Source organism: Aphelocoma coerulescens (assembly GCF_041296385.1).
Source record: "Aphelocoma coerulescens isolate FSJ_1873_10779 chromosome Z unlocalized genomic scaffold, UR_Acoe_1.0 ChrZ, whole genome shotgun sequence".
NCBI lineage: Eukaryota > Metazoa > Chordata > Aves > Passeriformes > Corvidae > Aphelocoma > Aphelocoma coerulescens.
In genome coordinates, this window is record NW_027184085.1 from 32,790,071 (window position 1) to 32,809,765 (window position 19,695).

General features: G+C 40.2%; 1 protein-coding gene across 1 annotated transcript in view; it reads right to left on the reverse strand.

Moving 5' to 3' along the window:
• The window catches only part of BNC2 (basonuclin zinc finger protein 2), a 323,583-nt gene extending 306,364 nt beyond the window's left edge, over nucleotides 1-17,219 (reverse strand). Inside the window, exon 1 of the mRNA XM_069002032.1 lies at nucleotides 17,140-17,219. Coding sequence (XP_068858133.1) covers nucleotides 17,140-17,142 — 3 coding nt within the window. The 5' untranslated portion in view covers nucleotides 17,143-17,219. The remainder of the gene's footprint in view (nucleotides 1-17,139) is intronic.
• Nucleotides 17,220-19,695: the final 2,476 nt, after the last annotated feature.

The window sequence follows — 19,695 nt, forward strand, 5'->3', positions numbered from 1 at the left end:
AACATGCTTTCAAACAGCAGTCCCTGGAAGGGCCTTTAGCACTAACTTCAGAATAAGTGAGCTCTGAGCAGTTCAATTAGGTATCTAGTTTCTAAATGTTTTCATTTAAGCAACCAACAAGACACCAAATGAGGTATAATGGCAATGTCCATATGGATTAACCTTATGGTTGTCTTGTTTGATTCTACAGAAAGAATTAGACTTCAGCTAGTTTAAATCAGCTTCCTCAGATATTTGAAAGGGTCTTCTTGCTCTGCCATGTTCCCTACAAACAAGTACTTTAAAGGTCATTTTTTGAACAGGATGCCCATGATTACAGTTTTTTATAACAGGAAACACTGACACTGTCTCTTTAAATGAAATTCAAAGTCCATAAATTCATGATGTGGATATCTTGGAAAGTACATCTTAAGCTAAAACAATCATAATTGATACTTTTCCAGATTGAAATTCATTAAGCTAATATTTGCATAAGACACAAGAGTAATTTTTTAGGGTTTTCCTGTATTTAGAAAACAGTTTACATATTCTTGATATACAAACAAACCAGGTATTCAATTTTGGTAACTATCTCATAGAACATAACAGCATAACATCTTTAATTTCACACCCTTAGACAAACTTTGAGCAAAAAAATACATTGCCTTTCTAAAATTAATGTAGTAATGCTCTTACTACAGTAACCTCCATCCTCTTAGATTAACATTACTTAGAGAGCTGATACAGCACTGTTGGCAGAAATATTTCTTTTGTCAGCATACACCATGTCCTATCTAAACAAAATCTGACAATAACTCTCTTTTCCCTGCTTCAGATACTTAACAAAAAACATGGCCCTTGCCAAATACTTGGAAACCGTGTGTCTGTGATGCCACATACTATGTATATATGAGGAAAGAAATAAATTTTTCAAAGACATGAAGAGCACAGTATCACATACATATTCCATCTGAAGCTGAAATAGTTAAATGTTTATTTGTTTATTATAATTGTGGTACTATGGTTAACATGGCACTTAAACCGTATAAGTCTTCCTCAGTTAAAACTAGTACTTTCAACATCATCCCAGAAACAGTTTACTTAACCTGCATAGTAGCTGGGTGGGCCACATTCAGCACTTTTTCAGTTCATGAATACAACAAGAAGGAAAGTAACCTAATTTTGGCAAAGCAAGAAACAAAACTGGCAGCATGTGGGTACACCCAAAACTATCAACCTGTGTTAGCTTCTCTAAACTGTATCTGGCTCAGCAACCAGACCTTTACTTCTCAGTCTTTCAAACAGTTTTCGAAAATTAGGATCATCTCAAGAGAAGGAAAGACTTCATCTTGTTAAAATTTGTGGGCATTGATCCTGCATTCAAGAGGCACTGGTGCACTTCAAGTGCTGTAAGTAAGTAATAGCATAATACTGGTATGAATAAATAAGAAGTTACTGCAATTCAGTGCGCTCCAGAGCTACAGTGCACCTCAGGAAAACACATAACATAGAGCATTGCACTGATCAACCAGACCAAGTTTTTACTAAGAATGGTTGGACCAGATGATCTGTGCGGTTCCTTCCAACCCAGTATTCTGTGACTATGGAGTTCATTCACAGATTTTGCTCTATTTAAGAGAGACTGGCATTTTTTGAATATTGCACTAAACTACAGAGTTACATTATTACCCACATTTTCTTTCTTCATAATCAACATATGAATACATGCTACAGATGATAATATTATGCAGAGCATACATTTAATGATATGTATTCAGTTAAAGGGGTTTTAACCCTGCAGCTATTACTTACAGTAAAACTGCTCCCCTATTTCAGTTCTTACAAGTTGCTACACTAGAAGGATGACTGGACTTCTGTTAAAAACAATGTTTTTTCCTCAATTCTGTGAGGTTTTGGATAAATAGCATGGTGACTCAGACACTATTCATGGAGTGCCTGTCTTTAGCATGACATTAAAAAAGCCTGTTGAAAATATACTATGATTCAAGCTACCATGATCCCTTCAGAACAGTAGGGCTAATACCATACTGTTTTCCAGCTCTGATAATTAAGACTGGACACTAAACTCATGAAAGTCAAAGGCAAAACACCTATGAACTATTAGAAAACAATTACACAAAGAAGGAACCATCAGGTGACCAGGATACAGACTCACAGTATATGAGTTAGCTTGTAGCATGTCACATAGATTTACCAGCACTAAAAGTGAGGTAAACTACATGTGATCAGGACAGTAAAAATCAGTCAAAAAGCTTTCACTTCCTACTGAGGGTTAGTAGAAGCAGTCTTCAGTAGGTATGTTCACAAGAACCAGGAATTTACAAAGGTAAAAGTCTTTTTCAAGTCCATGTGAGATCTGGTACTGACTGCCTTGCTGAGGGGGGATCTGTTCCATCAGTTCACTCTAAATAAGCTGCAGATGAAGTTTGTTCACCCCTGAATTGTCATATATATGTCATGTTTCTTTATGAGTAAGGTCCTAGAATGGTACCTGGCTTATGTCTATAATTCAATTTTGTAACATATTTTCTTGATATCTTGGGATGAAATTTCAATAAGCTAGATAACAGAGATTTTTAGGTACTGAAGGCCAACAATGAGTATAGCAAAAACCATCTAACAGAACACTAAGTATTTCCATTGAAATTATGTAATACCTCAAAGGCACCAACTTCTACCTTACCTGAAATCAAGTTAAACAACACCTGAGTCTGTTTGCACTGGACTCATTTACTCTGCATTCCTATCCCAGTGACTGCAATAGTGCAATTACATGAATGGTATTCAAAGAAGTTGGCTGTTAAGTAGTAGGACTTAATTTCAGCTGAGCTTCCATTACCCTTCACATAACTTAGGAAGTTCTATGCTTTTTCCTGCTGTGACACTGCATTTTGTCAACACCTGGCATTTCCCATTATTTTATGTGTATCCTCAGCTATAAATATTTATTTTTCCAACACCTTCTTACTAGGAACAGCAAGTTCCTAAAATTTTTACAGTCCTGAAGCTTTTTCACAGAAAATTCAGAGATACATAACAAAAACTAACCAAACATGCACCATATGAAACATTTCCATGACAATATAATCACAATATATTTCAATGTACATTTATAACAGCAATAGAAACAAACATAAAAGGATGGAAGATCGTCTTTTGAAAGCCAATGAAATGCCAGACCAGTTTTGGTTACTCTTCTTTTATAATGTATTACAAAAGGCATAATGTTGTGCTTTTTATGAAATATTGCCATCATAAATGGAAGCCATCAGATTTCTTAAAAGAAAGGAAATCCTTAAATTAGGCAAGAATCTACAAGGATTCTTCTACAAATCCAATTCAACACTGCTTTCAAGACAAAATATCCACAAGAGTTGGCCCTTCACAGAATTAGAGAACTATGAGAGGCTTGGTTGTTAGCAGGTCTCATTATCATTACTATAATATAAGACACAGATTCACAACACTGGCTTTTGTTTAAATAATGTCTATGGAAACATATTCAAATCACAGAATAAGATAACTCAATATCTCAAAGGAAACTCAGTGCATTATATGAGACTGTTGAGAAAAAGGGTTTACAATCTACAGAACAGATAAGAAAGCTAGAGAATAATGAAAATAAAATAAGAAATGCGAAACTACAAACAGAAACCGGTATTTGCTAAAATGTACTCCTAAGATTAGAGAGGTACAATACTTGGTTTCCCTTTCAACAGTGCAGTAAATTTCACAGACAATTTTTAGAATTGATCTGTATCTTACTTTTATTCAAGAACCAGAACTACCAGAAACGCTTTCCTAGTAACAAAAATTTCAGTCCAGAAAAAACATTATGCATACATATGTATATTACTATGTAGGTATATCACTGAATCAGAATCACAAAATGGGGAAGGTTGGAAGGGACCACCAAAGAGGTCATCTGGTCTAACCTGACTGCTGAAGCATGGTCATCTCAGAGCACATGGCACATTGCATCCCAGTCGTTCTAGATTATCTCCAATAGGGAGACTCCATAACATTGATGGGCAATCTGTGCCAGTGCTTGGTCAGCTGCACAGTAAAGAAGTTCTTCCTCATGTTCAGGTGGAACTTCCTGTGCATCAGTTTCTGCCCAGTGACTCTCATCCTATTCCTTGGCAGCACCAAGCAGAGCCTGAATCCATCCTTTCGACACCTCCCTTCAGACAACTGTATGCATCGATGAGGTCCCTGCTCAGTCATCTCTGCTCAAGGCTGAACAGGCCCAGCTCCCCCAGCCTTTCCTGATAAAAAGATGCTCCAGTCCCTTAATCACCTTTGTCACCCTCTGCTGGATCTGCCCCATCAGCTCCATGTCTCTCTTGCACGGAGGATCCCAGAACTGGATGCCGAGCACCAGATGTGCCTCCCTAGGGCTGAGTCCAGGGGGAATATCTGAATGCATTTATGTATGTATGTACTGTATGCATACCATGTATATGAGCATAGGTATCTATGTTTGTGTATATTTATATGTTAACGAGTTTATATGGAAATATGGTGTATGCACTTACCATAATATGTTGTATAAATGTCTACACACACAAAGAGGAAAGTTGCAGTAGAATTTCTGAAAGTTTTTCCTTCTAGTCCATCTGCAGCTCATCTTTCTATACTGGCCACTGGTAAGTTTTTCACAAACATTAAGTTGCTTCTCAAAATAACTTTGCATTAAATTTAAGCATCAAATCAAAATCATTCTCACAACATGTAAAACAAAAGAAACAAAAAACTTAGTACTAGCAAGGGCCCTCTGTCAATGAGTCCGAAATGTGCTAGCCACACTAGAACACATTTGGAGATGAGATAGGAACTTCTAAGTCAGTAACAGCCAATAAGTAGACACCAGGGAAATATCTCAATGAAATTTAGGGGTGCTCCTCTAAGAAGGTGACTTGGCCAACAATCCAGCTCAAGTGCCTCTACACCAATGCATGCAGCATAGGCAGCAAATAGGAGCAGCTGGAAGCCACCGCACTGCTAGAAAGGTTATGACTGAGGTGCCATTACTGAAACTTGGTGGGATGAATCCCATGACTGGACCCTCTGGGAAACTGCCCTCAGGGGCAAGGAAGTAGAACACAGCTGGCAGATCTTTAACGAAGTCTTTCATAGAGCATAAGACCTAGCAAGCCTCAGGAACGAGAATTTGGGCAAAGAAGGCAAGAGATGGTATGGCAGAATAGGGAACTGTTGGTCAAACAGTGAAAATGCAGTGGCAGTGAAGCAGGGACAGGTCCTCTTCCTGGGAAGAGTGCTGGGGTGCTGCCCAGTTATGAAGAGATGGGGCGAAGAAGACCAAGGCAAAAGTGCAGTTCGCCTTGGCAAGGCACACAAAGAATCACAATGGCTTCTACAGATATGTTAACCAGAATGGGAAGGTCAGAGAAGGTATACCCCCTCTGACAAACAAGCTGGAAAACTGGTAGCAATGGATGAGGAGAAGGCTGACAACTGAACAACTTTTTGCCTGTCTTCACTGGCAACTTCTCTTCCCACACCTCTTGAGTGGATGAATCTCACAACAGGGACTGGGGGAGCAAAGTGCTTCCCACTGTAAGACAAGATCAGGTCTGTGACCATCTGAAGAACATAATCACGCATAATTCTATGGGACCTGATGAGATGTATGCCATACTCATGAGGAAATTGACTGACATAGTTGCCAAGCCACTCTTCATGGTATTTGAAAAGTCATGGCAGTCAGAGGAAGTCTCAGGTGACTGGAAAGGGGGAATCATTGAACCCATTTTTAAAAGGCCAGAAAGAAGGACCCTGGCAATGACTGACCTGTCATCTCCCCTCTATGCCTGGGAAGATCATGGAACAGATCCTCCTAGAAGCTCTGCTAAGGCACATGGAAGTCAGGGAGGTGATTCGAGACAACCTGTACTGCTCCATCAAGGGAAAATCTGCCGGATCAACCCAGTGGCCTTCTATGATGAGTGACGACATCAGTGGACAAGGGAAGGGCTATGGACGTCATTTATCTGGACTTCACATAAGTTCCTTGATGCTATTTCCCACAATATCCTTTTCTCTAAATTGAAGAGATATGGATTTGGTGGATGGACTGTTTGGTGGATAAGGTGAATAAGGTGGATGGTTGCATTCAGAGGGTATTGGTCAATGTCTCCATATCCCAATGGACACCAGTGACAAGTGGTGTCCCTCAAGCGACAGTATTGGGATCAGTGTCATCTAATGTCTTCAGTCATTAAATCAATAACTTCGATCAATGGCACAGACAGGGGAATTGACTGCATCATCAGCAAGTTTGAAAATGACACCAAGCTGAGTGGTGTGATTGACACCTGACGGCCAGGATGCCATCCAGAGGGTCCTGGACAAGCTCTAGGAGTGGGTCCATGGGAATCTCATGCGATTCAACAAGGCCAAGAGCAAGGTACTGCACCTGGGTCAGGGCAAGTCCCGGTACCAACACAGACCAGGGAATGAAGGAAAGAGAGCACCCTTGAGGAGAGTGACTTGGGGGGCTTACATGGATGAAAAGCTGGACATGAGCTGGCAATTTGTGCTTGCATTCCAAAAAACCAACTTTATCCTGGGCTGCATCCAAAGCAGCACAGGCAGCAGGGCAGCAGAGCCAGGGAGGGGATTCTGCCCCTCTGCTCTGCTCTGGTGAGACCCCACCTGCAGTGCTGCATCCAGCTCTGGGGTCCCCAGCACAGGGGGACGTGGACCTGTTGGAGAGAGTCCAGAGGAGGGCTGACAAGTTCATTATAGGGGTGGAGCACCTTTCCTACCAGGAAAGGCTGATACAATTACAATATTTCAGCCTGGGGAAAAGGGTTTGGGGTGACCTAAGTACCTGAAGGGAGCTTATAAGAAAGATTTAAGAGAGAGACTTTTCATATAGAAATGTAAGGGTAATGGCTTCAAACTGAAAGGGGGTAGGTTTAGTCTAGGTATTAGGGAGAAATGTGTTACTGTGAGAGTGGTGGGGCACTGGAACAGCTTGTCCAGGCAATTTGTGGATGTCCTGCCTCTGGAAAGTGTTCAAGGCCAGGTTGGATGGGGTTTTGAGTAATCTGGTCTAGTAAAAAGTGTCCCTGCCCATGGTGGGGGGTTGGAACTAGACAATCTTCAGGGTTCCTTCCAACACTAATCATGCTATGATTTTACGATTTTGCTTGCTATGAGCTAAATCTGTGTTTCTTTGTTATAAACTTATCACAACAAGAGCAAAAACAATCCTAAAAACTGCTTGAATTTAAAACTGAAGTCTGAAGGTGAATAGTTGTAACCCTCACATCCTTGAGGCTGAACTCTAGGAGAGGGTTACAACTATAGTTGTGAGGTGAGGACAAGAGTAGTTCTCTTGACTCCACCACCCAGCAAGCTTCTCTCTTGCAACTGTCTGACCTAGTGTAATTAGATTCTTTGTGAGTGTGGCAATAGCTACACGAGAAGAGTGATTTTTTTTTGACCCCCCATGTTTGACAACGAGAAGACATTAACTGCCTGTGTGTTCCATAGGTTTGTCTAATAGACTCAAAAATCCTCTGTAGAGCCCAGAGGCTTCCAAAAACTGCATGGAACTCACAAATTATACAAAACTCATCCCACCATACTTCCCACACCTGTGAATCATTTAGCAGGAAAAGAGCCACGAAATTCCACATACAAGTAACATGAGAGAACGTGAAAGTTGTGCACAGTTGGAAAGAGGCAAGCCTCTCTTGTCCTGCTGCTGGGGTGACTAGAGACAGAATGTCCAGGTTCTTCCAGCATTATACTATCAGTCTCACCCACCTCCTTCCCTGATATCTCCTGCATCAGAGACCCTATTATTCATCTCTTGTTTTTAAAAGACTACTATTAGAGCATTCACAAAGGCTGTCCATCAATCTACAGGAGATGGTGAACAGTTTTTTCCTATTTTCTGACCCCCAATCCAAACCACAAAGAACCAGAAGATCACTCCCATCCCTGCTACTGTCATACTGACCACACCACTGCAAAAGTGTCCACTCAGGAACTGAAGAAATTCTTGCTTATGAAGAATCAACTGATATCACAAATCCCTTAAATATACCAGCTGATAAATGAGATTCACCACTGATACACAAACTAGGATGAGTTACTTGTAGATAAGAGGAAATATTGAAGGTTGTAACTTACATTCCAAAGGCAAAAGTTAAAAAATAAGCGTCGTTTAAGTAAAGGAATGGAAACCTTTAAATCACACATCACTTATCTGCTATTGCTTCCTGTTCCTACTTAACTTTCTTGCTGTCTTACCATGTGAATTACATTAGCTTAGACTTAAATTCACTTAGAAGCTTTTAGTTACATAACATACATAATTCTACACACTGAGTTTTAATATTTGCACCAAAGTGGAGGAAAATCTTAATGCCACTTTCTGTACTGAAAAACATAAATTACTCAGCCTCTTCACACTGCTTATATAATCACTTAGCCAACTGGCTTGTAGTGTCATTTATTTTGATCAGGCATATTTTGTGGGATATCAGAAACAGGGTATTTTCAAAAGCTGGCTCAAAATACAGCTGCTAACTGAAATACAGTTATAGCCTAACACAAAAGTTGAAAGTTTTCACTTTTACTTATGCAGTATTTGCTATTTTTTTCTAATTCTTAGTATCTCTAGCAGAGCAGCAAAACATTTTCCACAATGCTCTCTAGGATTCTGTACAGAATCTCATTCTGGAGAGTTAAGTATTATCAGAAGACTTTTAGAAGCGCATAATTGGCATCAGAACAGTAAAAAAGCACTGCTCAGCTGTACTGTAAACTATAAATTACTGTTCATAATAATAACTTTTCAAACATACAGTTGGGGTATATGCCCATTTGACTAGTATTAGGAATATACCTGCAACTCCACAGTGAGATGAATAACAAAACCTTTCTTTAATAAAATTGGCACACTGCCACTACAAAGTCAATGGAGTTAGACCAGTAAGAGTCTATCAAAACAACTACAAAAGTAATTATTTAGTAATGAAATTTTACATGTCTTAACAATAAAGAGTGAAAAAGCACTTTCAGGAAAATATTTTCCTTAGTTCAAAAATGGCACTAATCAGGGGTTCCAAATTAATTTACTTTAAATTTATTATACCTCAATTCAATTTCAAAGTAGTTTTATTGCAAAAAAATCACCAGGCTAGTTACAGTAAAGAGAAGTGGTTCATCATGCTGAGCACATCTTTCTAAATGTCAAATGCTACATTTCAACAGGAAAATTTATTTGATTCCTAACTGGCCCTTTCATCTTTGATTTGGAAACCATGTAGTAAGTTTTAGACTCATCAAAGCTAATATCAGTCTAGTAATGAAAGGATGTTTTAAACTAAGGGAACTTTTTTATTTGTTCCAGATCATGTCTGAAGATTTTTTTTCCATTTAAATATTTGTCTAATTCAAATCACAAAATACAGAAGCTTCTCTTTTAATTTCAGGAAACTGGAATGAAGTATCAGCATCAAAAATGTTTCCAGTGTTTGAACAAGAAAAATAAAAAGACTACTTTTGCTGAATTTTCTCTTAAATACATTTTTCTTTGGATGCACTTGTTCCTACAACCAACTATTATACTGCTGATCACTTTGGATTCTATGTTCTGAATTAAAGCAAAAGGTGCAGCCAGGCCTTACTTCTTTAACATAAAAAGATAAAGAACTAAAAAGCACAGAATTCCTATTAATAAATGATGACCACTCATACTTTCAGGTGATGTTAATCGAAAATGTTCATCTGAAATAAGGAAGTTTTAAAGAATTTTCCCGTAGCCCACTAGATTTATAATCTTCAAAATCTTCCTAGCATGCTATGAAAAGTGCAAAGTAGGTGACTAGACTTTATTCAACAGTTTAATAAAACTTTAACTCCACTGGTTTCAGTGGCTTTACTCCCACTTTCAACCTTGCTGTGAATAGGAGCAATATGAGACCCTAATGTTTTATATAGAATGAAGGAGTGTTATTAAAATTATAATTTAACTATAAACATATAGGTCTAATTTTGTTTTGGCCGAAATCTCCTCATGAAAGTTATATGAAGTTATACATCATATTGTGATAATGCTACTGATAAAAATGTAACTGAAATGCATTCTAAAAGGTCAGCTAGAGGGAAGTCAGGAATAAGCATGTATTTTTTGCTATTATATAAACTGAGAGCTCAGAGTTCACTTAGATTTGGTTAACAGGATAAGATGGGCTTCAAGAAACTTCAGGAGCTAAATGTATGTGAATATTCTGCTGGATTAAATGGAGGATGTGCCTCAGTAGAATGAGGAAGTTGCATCACAACTAGTAATTTTGGCTTTTTGGGTAGCAAATGTAGAATAAACTATGTAGGTGCACCTAGGTATTCTTAGCCAAATTTATGCCTCAGAAAAGACCATTTACAAAATCAAGAGTGAACTTTCAAGTTTTCCTAAGAGGAATATTTTTAAATGTATCGCAATCCATATTTGCATTTTTCTTTAAAGTAATTTGAAAGATTTGCAGCTTTTGATCAAAAAACAATTAAATAGAAACAATTGTCATAATGTGTATTATTGAGGACAATTTAAAGTACATTTTAGCCTGGCAGCTTAAAAAGTGAAAAGCAAACATTTCTAAGTCATAGAAAGCATTTTTTCTTTGAAAATGGCACTTAAATGAAACTAACGCGATTGACAAGTACCTTGCAAGCAAGCCTTGGCAACACTTAGTGCAAATCCATCTCTTCACCATTTTAAGAGAAATTCCTTCACAACTGTTTGTCTTTGCAATAACTCCTACAAAGCTCATTAGTGCCAGCCTTGGTTTATCCCCCATGTTGTGCATTTATCTCTGGGATGCATTATCAACATGTGGCACATGTCCTTGACATGCACAGAAGAGTTGCACCCCAGGATAGCAGCATGCATGACAATAGTGTTGACTCTTACTCCTTTATGGTTGCTGGGATGTAACCGAGAAATCTAATAACTGTGACAGTAGGCCTTTAGGTTTCTCCTTGCCTTTCCAGACAGTGAAGCTGCACAGACACTAATGAAAGGTTAAATGAATAGGAATAGCTGACAAGAGGTACAATAAAGAAGGGACTTGGTAATCCACAGACACTGAGCAGAGATCCTTGGCTCAAGCCGAGAAAGGACAGCACATCGTCGAGTCACAATATTTAAAACAGCTTGCTATACACAGAGGCTTTTGTGTCTGGGTACATGTCTGGCTTTGGAAGAAAAAAAAAGATACTGAAAAGAGATTTCAGCATGGGGCACTTTGGCAAATGTCAGGTCACAAAAGGGAAAAATGTTTTTTGTTTGCTGTTACATCTTTGTATTCAACAGTAAAGAGCATTGACTAAGAGCACAAATCAAAAGTTTCAAAATAATACATATTTGACAAATATAATAAAGTTGCAACACTAATTCAGTATGATTCCAGCTGACAGCATGACGGGTGTTGTACATACACCCAGCTTCATTTACAGCTGATAACAGTGAATAATATGCTTTTGCATACCCTTTAAAACTTCCCATAGCTGAAGATTTTCTAACAGGCCTCACTTCTACAGTTTTATATGCAGCAGAACAGTAAACCTAACCAATTGCAATACTCTGCAAAAACATAGCTGAACTTCCAGACAGTGCACCAGACCATGGTGACTTAAAAACTTTTTAGTGGTTAGCTTATGGCATTTTGATTTCACTTCGCTTGTGACTTACAAATCAGCATTATGAACATTCTAGGTTTCATAATGAAAAAATAATTGCAATGCCCAGCATGGTTTTAAAACTTTTCTAGCTTTTTCATAGTTTTCTACAAAAATGTAATTTAAGTACATAGTAGGACATTAAAAAAAATTAAAGAAACAGAGAGAACTCTCTAAAGTAACGAATCAGAAGCAAATCTGATCGTTACCTGAATTTGTGTGAGTTCTTTTTCCATAACATATTTCAAGAGAAAAGTACTGAAATAGATGTTGCAGATGAAAAGAATTCTCTCTCAAAATCCTTGATTTACCTGGAATAATAAAAAAAAGTATTTACATATCTATCTGGAGTATAAAATATACATATTTATAATATGTGGTGAGAGTATTATGGGAAGATTCTAAATGAGAGAACCTCTTTGAACAACCACATTAAATTACAGCAGAAGTCCTGAGTGTACTAAGATTCTAATAATCAACAAATAAAGGGTTTTACTAGCACAGCACATAATGAGAGCTACTGTGTGAGAGATAAAGGAGACAAATACGGTACTTTATCTCACTGGATTATGTAATTTACTGAAATGGTAAATAAGTTTGTCCAAAGTAATACTTATAAAAGCTGCCATATAAATATTAAGCAGCAATTATGATTAATGCATTTTTAGAAAAAAATATGTCAGAATTTAGGTTGGATGAAACTGACACAGAATACAAGGTTTAGACAGATGCTTTTTATTAAGCCATGTTAAATGCTATTCTTCTGAATTAAGTACAAATTCCTGGCTAGATTAGGAAGTTATACACATTTCCAAAATGACAGATACACTCTATTTGTTTTGTATTTTATGAGGAACCTTTTGTATTTCCAGACACGCACATTTTTTTCCTAACACATACTAATAGCAGACATTAAATCAAATTAAATCATTGAATAAAAGGTTCTGTGCAAACCTGCAGACTGAAAGTCAGGACTCTCATTAAACAATATTCAGTGATGAAAAGACTTCACATTCTAGTGACACTGTCCAAAGTGCAAAAGGGAAAGGGACACTGCCAGAAACGCCCATCTTTGAGACGAAAGAAAAATAAATTTGGTTTTTGTACAAAATCCAATGTTTTACTTGGACTTGTTTTAATGTAATTGCTTTGCTGTTGGTCATTTCTGCTTTGTTTGAAATTCACAAGATCTGTAGTCAGCCACAAATCCTACTGACATACACAGATACATAACACAGAATAAAGCCACCTCAAAGTCTAATTTCTAGATCTTTGGCTTTGAAAAATAGTTAGTAGTTCAGCCCTCCCTTATTCAGAATATTTTTCCCCTTTTTCTTACCTATGGCATATCTAATAAAATCTGGAAGCTCCCTCTAGCTCTCCAGAGGAGCTTAACTGACCAATGATCCTTTACAGTTCCTTTCCATTTTCAAAAGCAATACTGAGAGTGAGAGCAGTATTTCCCTTACATAATACGTGTTCTTGTTTCCATTCAGCAGTGTTTTCAATTCTACAACTTGAAAGGATGTGGATTATATGTAAGAACATCTGCTATGAAATACAGAAAGTTAAATACTGCTTTCTCTTGTGCAGCATACTAAAGACCCTCTTAATCATTTCCAACTTACACTTTATTTACCAAATTCTGATTTGAAATCTTACATTGTTTGACAACCTAGCCATGTATGTATTTAAACACACACACAGAGACACACACACACACACAAACACATCTCCATTCCACTTTCCAATTACCAAGTGCAAAAGCATGTAAAAAACTTGACAACTAATACTATAGCTCCATTTAGAATCCATATTTTAAGCAGAGAATGTTAGTTAAAATCAATTTGTTGGCATATGCTGGTTTTCCAGAAAACCAGTAATGCCAGTGGTAATTTGCTGACTATATTTTCACCTACCATAATATTTACACATACCATTTGTAATGGCTTTTATTGTTTAATCTCCACTGCATTTCAATATTGGATACTATGGAATTACAGTTATTTAGCAGGCTATAAATAATGTAGTTGGCATGTGCAATTGATATTTAAAATGTCTTACAACAACTGTAAAAGCCTCATTACAGACTAGCAAATCATTTCTAACAAGCAAGTTCAACTGACAAACACCAAAGCAAACCTGCAGTCTATGCTGCAAGCATGTTTGTTTTATTTAAATGATACACATTTAATGCAGTGTGCAATGGACCATCGGTACAAACTTTATTAAATACGAAAGAGAAGTTCCAAAGTAATATGGCTATTTGAAGTTTTTGAAAATAAAACTGTAATATTAAAAATAAAAGGAATTCTCAGTAACAACAGAAAGAATAGCTTGCTTTCCCCTCCTCCCTCTATGAGCTAGTGTCCAATTTCTTCTTTTCTGAACAGCTGTATTATCCAACTTAAGTTGCTCTGCTAATTTCAGTCCCATAAGGACTAACTTGGAAGGCAAAAAAGTACTAGAAAAGATCAATTTGCTGGGAAAGATCAAATGAGAAAACTGTGGGGACAGCACCAGGTCACAGTATGAAGAGCTAAGCAGACCTGTTCTTCATTAACTTAAGCTCCCCTGGGATGTCACACACTACCTGTCCATAGGCTTATTGAACCGCCTAACCCTCATCTCTGTACCATTCTTCTGGGCCCAAGTGAATCATATCCTGCTGCTGACAAGTTAGCAGGGGACTGCGGCTGCAACATGAAAGTACTTTTCTTTCTTGTCTAAATCAGGCAGATTTTTGAAAAGAGGACACAGTACTGACTCGTGACATGGCAAGATGAAATGAGAGGTCTGGGCTGGTCTTCGAGCTGTGTAGATAAAAGTAATCAAATGACACTCCTGGAATGCAAATTGGCATTCTTGACTGCAGCAATTGCACAACCATGAAACATCTCTGACAGCAAGCAAGATTAGGACAAAATGTTATGTAAAGCACTGAACTCAAAAACTCACTAGAAAATTCAAACTGTAACATTTACATTTTTATATAGCAATAGCCATCTCTGCTTTTGTCTGCTTCTTTACTTTGTTTACTGCGATCGCATAGTCGTCTGTCTCAAATGCCTCAACAATAAAAATGTAATGCGATTAAAGGCATAGATCCACTCCTAGAAGTTTTTTCTCCTAAAATGTCACACTGTTGTATTTTTTACAAAACAATGTATCAAGGCAGGGCTTTTCTATTACGTGTGCAAGGATATGTGCTTAAGAAACACTTTCACAATCCTAAGTCTCAAAAGCAGTTTCAAAATTTGCTCATAACATATAGTTTATAATTTACCCCTTTCTACACGTGGATCAGGTAAAGATGAGTCATTTGAAATATTTAGCAAGTTTTAAAATTCATGTGATTTAGTATTTTAAAGCAGAACATAACATAGAGCTAGTTGCTCATTAATACTGGACAGTTTAAAATGAAACTACAGTGTATCAGAGAGGACATATGCCCCATTAAATTTCAGATTTTAAAAAACTGCCATTTTTAAGGGCAAGGAAAGTTCCACATACTTTTGCAGGAACTTGGTATTCTTGTGCAGATCTGCTGATCAGGTTTATTAAATATTACTGTCTAAAATGAACTCAGTAATTATGTGAGCACATTTGTACTCTGAAATAATGACAAAAATGCTACCCATTTTATAATTCCTCTGTAGAGATGGGTCATAATGCAGAGGGGGAAATAGAAGACAGTGAGAAATATAAGCCCACTTCCACTAAAAAATATTTCAACAACTGCTATATATAGTTAGCATACAGATTAAGAAAAGAAATAAGTAATATCCTGCTTTGATTTCATACTTAAAATATAGCTTCAAACCATTTTAACCATCAGACACACAAAAAAGATGCTCGTTGCCACTTTAATCCTGGGTACACCAGATTACTACATGATGTCTTTTGTGCATCAATTTTACAACAGCTTGACTCTAGGGTAAATGGGAACCATCATAAATCGCATGCTGCTTTCAAAACCACTTTAATTTCTGTCAGTGTTACTGTAACCACAGTCCTGGGCACATGCTGCTTTTTCCCTCTCTCTCTTTTTTTTTTTTTTTTTTTTTTTTTTTTTTTTTTTTTCCTTGTTGTCTACATTTGACAGTTGCATCTCCTACACTCCAATTGTGGCTTTGATCACTGAAACAAGACATGTCATGTTAGGGAGAGAAGAGAAAAACACAAACCCTCCATCGTAAACTCCATTCACACAGATATTCTCTATCTATAGTTTGAGCACTGTATATACACACATACATGTATGCATGCATAAACATACACACATATGTAGATAGAGACAGAAATATATATATATACACACTTGTGTGTGTGCATGTACATATGTATGCATATTCAAGGCACACAAGACAGCTCTGTAACATCCCTGGGTGAGGTGACAAAAGCTGACTGAAAGCAGAATGGTAGTCAAACAGCGACTGGAAACATACTACTTCATTGAATATGGGATGATCACTGAACATCACTAGCTGAAGTCGATCCATGTGTTAATGTGAACAGTTATCATTCTGCATGTTAAGTGTACTCACGGCTTAAATGAGCTTGTCTTTCGCAGCTGTTTAACCTATCCTCGCATCACAAACCAGACAAACGGACTTCAGTCAAATTAGGTCCTTGGCCATTTCGACTTTTAATTTTTAAATTAAAAGCCCAAATCCTGCTTTGCAAAACCTCTACTTGTAAAGGAGACGTGCATTTATAGAGCACATGAAATAAGCAGCAAAAATTTGTTCAAAGGTGGTTTTTGAGGGGCTCCACCTTCCCCTTTACAGTTAGGGCATCAGCATAACTCTGCAAGTTCTGTTAGCAATCGCTGACTGGAGAGGTGCAAACTGCAAGCACATGCACAACAAAAAAAAGGAGTTTCGGAGGGAAGGTGGATTTACACTCCTGTCTCCCTGCCGCAGGCGATGTTTCACACGCAAACACACAGCTCCTTCCCGCTCTCAAAGGTTACCTTTACACTGTGTGCAAAGCGTACTCATTTCCGAGCAGAAGGTGGTGGCCAAAATAGATCAGACCACCGTATGTCCGACTCAACCCCACTCCACCTTTTCTCTCCCTCCCTCCATCCGCAAACACTTTTTTTTACACTAGCTCCTGATCTTTAGTGAAAGGAAGGAGGCGGTAAAAAGCATGTGGCCATCCCATTTCAACCCCCCAAACTCACTTAAAAGTTTAGCACAACCTCTTACACATTTTTCCCCCAATCCACGCAGCACAGAGCTGATTTATTTATTTATTATCCCCCTACTTCGCCTTGCCCGGCTGCTTGTTTCTTTGAAGGCTGAAACACACCGATAGCGAGCAGGGCTGCTTGTGTTACTGCACAATTTATTAATCAAATCAAACCAAAGTAAAGGCTAGAATGAAAACGAAAGGCTGCTGGAAACTTCTTACCATCTCTGCATGCTGGTTGTCAAGTGCACCCCCTGTCTCTCGATCTCCTCTCAGCGGCAGTGCCTGCACCCTTCCTTTTGCCTCTGGGCTCTCAGTGCTACACTCTCTTTCCCCCCTCCCCCTTCACCTTCCCCCCCCACCTTCCCAGGTGATTTGAACTAAAAATGGAGATTAAAAAAAAAAAACTTTTCCCCCCTCAAAAAAAAAAAAACCAAAACAAAAACAACCCAAACAAAAACAAACAAACAAACAAAAAAACCCCAAACAAAACAAAAGCCACACCACTAATCAACAACAGAAAAAATATATAAAACAGCAGCTGTAGCAGCAGCGACAGTCTCTCTCTCTCTCTCTCTTCCCCCCCCCCCCTCCCCCCCACACCCTTTCTCTCTCTCTCTCTCTGACTCTTTCAAAACTTCAGCCCCCAAAGTTCAGCCGGAGCAGCAGGGAGAAAGAAAGAGAAAGAGCTTTCAGCGGAGAGCTGGAAGTGATGGGAGGAGGGACCCAGGTTCGGGTCAGAGCCTCCACAGGTTGGTTTGTTGTTGTTGGGATCTGTGGCTGGGGAAGGGGAGGCGGCGGGGGGAGGCTGCGAGCGGGTCTGAGAGGGCAGCGCTGTTTCCTTCTAACCCCGCGCTCTCGGGCGAGGGCGGCAGGCAGGGAGGCAGAGGGGGTTACTTTTTCACACACACACCCCCGACTGCTCTTTCCCCTTCCCTCTACTTGCTCCCTCCCCCGCAAACTTTCTGTGCCAGGCGGGGGCCGCGGCAGAGGCCGCCCGCGCCCAGCTGTCAAAAACACCCAGCGACCGCCGCCAACTTTGTGGCGAGGGCGGCCGGCGGCGCCGCGCGGGGCTGCCACCCCTCTGCCTCCTCTGCCCCTTTCGCCTTCCCGTCCTCCGCCCCGCCGCTCCTCGAGCGGCTGCAGTCCCTCCCGCTGCTTCTCCTCTTCCTTATCGGCTCCAGGCACCGCTGGAGCGAGCAAGAGGGAAGGCGGCAATGCGAAAGAAAGCTGGAGGGAGGGCTGAGAGGGGGCAGAGAGACGGCGGAAAATGGAGCGTAGCCCAGAGGAGGGGGTAAGGAGCCGGAGGGGAAGAGGGAAGAGCGTTAGAAAGGAAGGGAAAAGTTAGGCGAAGTTTTTGCTCGTGGTGCCGGTTTCCCGCTTCCCACCCATTGCTCCATCAGCTCCCAGGGCTCTGCTGCGGCGGCGACGGCTGCTGCTCGGTGTGGGATCTGAGGAAATATTTGTAAAAGGGTGGGATTTTTTTTTTTTTTTTTTTTTTTTTTTTTCTGTGGAGCGGGGGGGCTGGGTAAGGGAGGCGGGAGGAGGTGAGCCGTCACGGTTGTACGTTCGCAGGGAACAGACAAGAGTCACATCTGTGTGTGACACGGAGCCAAACCGAGCGAAACCCTGCCCCGGCGGCGCCGTGGAAGCGCAGCCGCCGCCGCGGCCCTGACTGGGCGCGCAGGCACACGGCGGCCGGCCGGGCGCGCTCCCGCGGGGCACGGGGCGGGGCGGGACGTTCCGCGCCCTCCCGCGGCTGCCGGCGGACCGGCCCGCGCCGCTCGGCACGGAGCCAGCGCACGGCGCGGGGGCTCCGGGCTGCCGAGCGTCGGTCCTCGCTGTCCCGTCGGAAACCTTCCCTTACCGGTTCGAAGCGCGGGTCTCCACGCGAGCCCCGCCGGCGGCGCCGAGGGGGTGGCAGAGCCGACCCTCGTCGCACAGGGTGCTCGGTCGGGGGAAGGTGGCTGAGGGCTGTCAGGCTTCACCTGCGGGGACCGGCAGCCCAGCCCGGCTGTCCCTCGTGTCCTGCCTGAGAAGGCGCTGAGGGTCACCAGTGCGGTCAAAACCGGCTCCCTTCGTCAGGCGCCGTGTAAACACGAGGTTTATACACGAGGTTTAAACACGACCGGACCGTTAAAAAGTGCGTGTAAGGAGAACTTTCCAGGCGATGTGAAAAACAGATAGCACATTTTGCTCCCTTTTGGTGTAGCTGGACACTCAGATGACCTAGCAGGGACTGAGAAAAATTGAGAGGAGATGGAAGGTAGGCGTCTGCACTCCTGATTTTCCCTGCGTCTGCTATGGACTGAACTCACAGTAAGCCTGCTGTAATGAACGGCATGTCCCCGTGAATTGCCAACTTCCCAAGCTTGTTACCATATTCTGGCATCTTTGTTACTTGTTACTTGTGCCGTTTATTTCCTATGCCTGTCTGAAGAGAGAAGGGTAGATTATCTGTATTAGTATCAAAACTAGTTGTTGATAAAACCCAATATTATATATCTCAATGCCTGCTTCTGTGGAAAATTCATTCTGTGTCCTGGGTATTTGTCGGATAGCTTCATTAGGCATAATATGTCTCAGCTTATGGACAGGATTTGTAGTGTCCACACTTCATCAGGATCTTTGAGAGCATGTTTCAGGCTCCAGATGACGATTCAAAAGGATTTTGCATTCATCAGGATTTGGGGGTTTTTATACAAGTGGCAAGACCAATAAAGATTTTGAGTAATTTATGGTCATTCTAAAAAAAAAAAAAAAAAAAAAAAAAAAAAA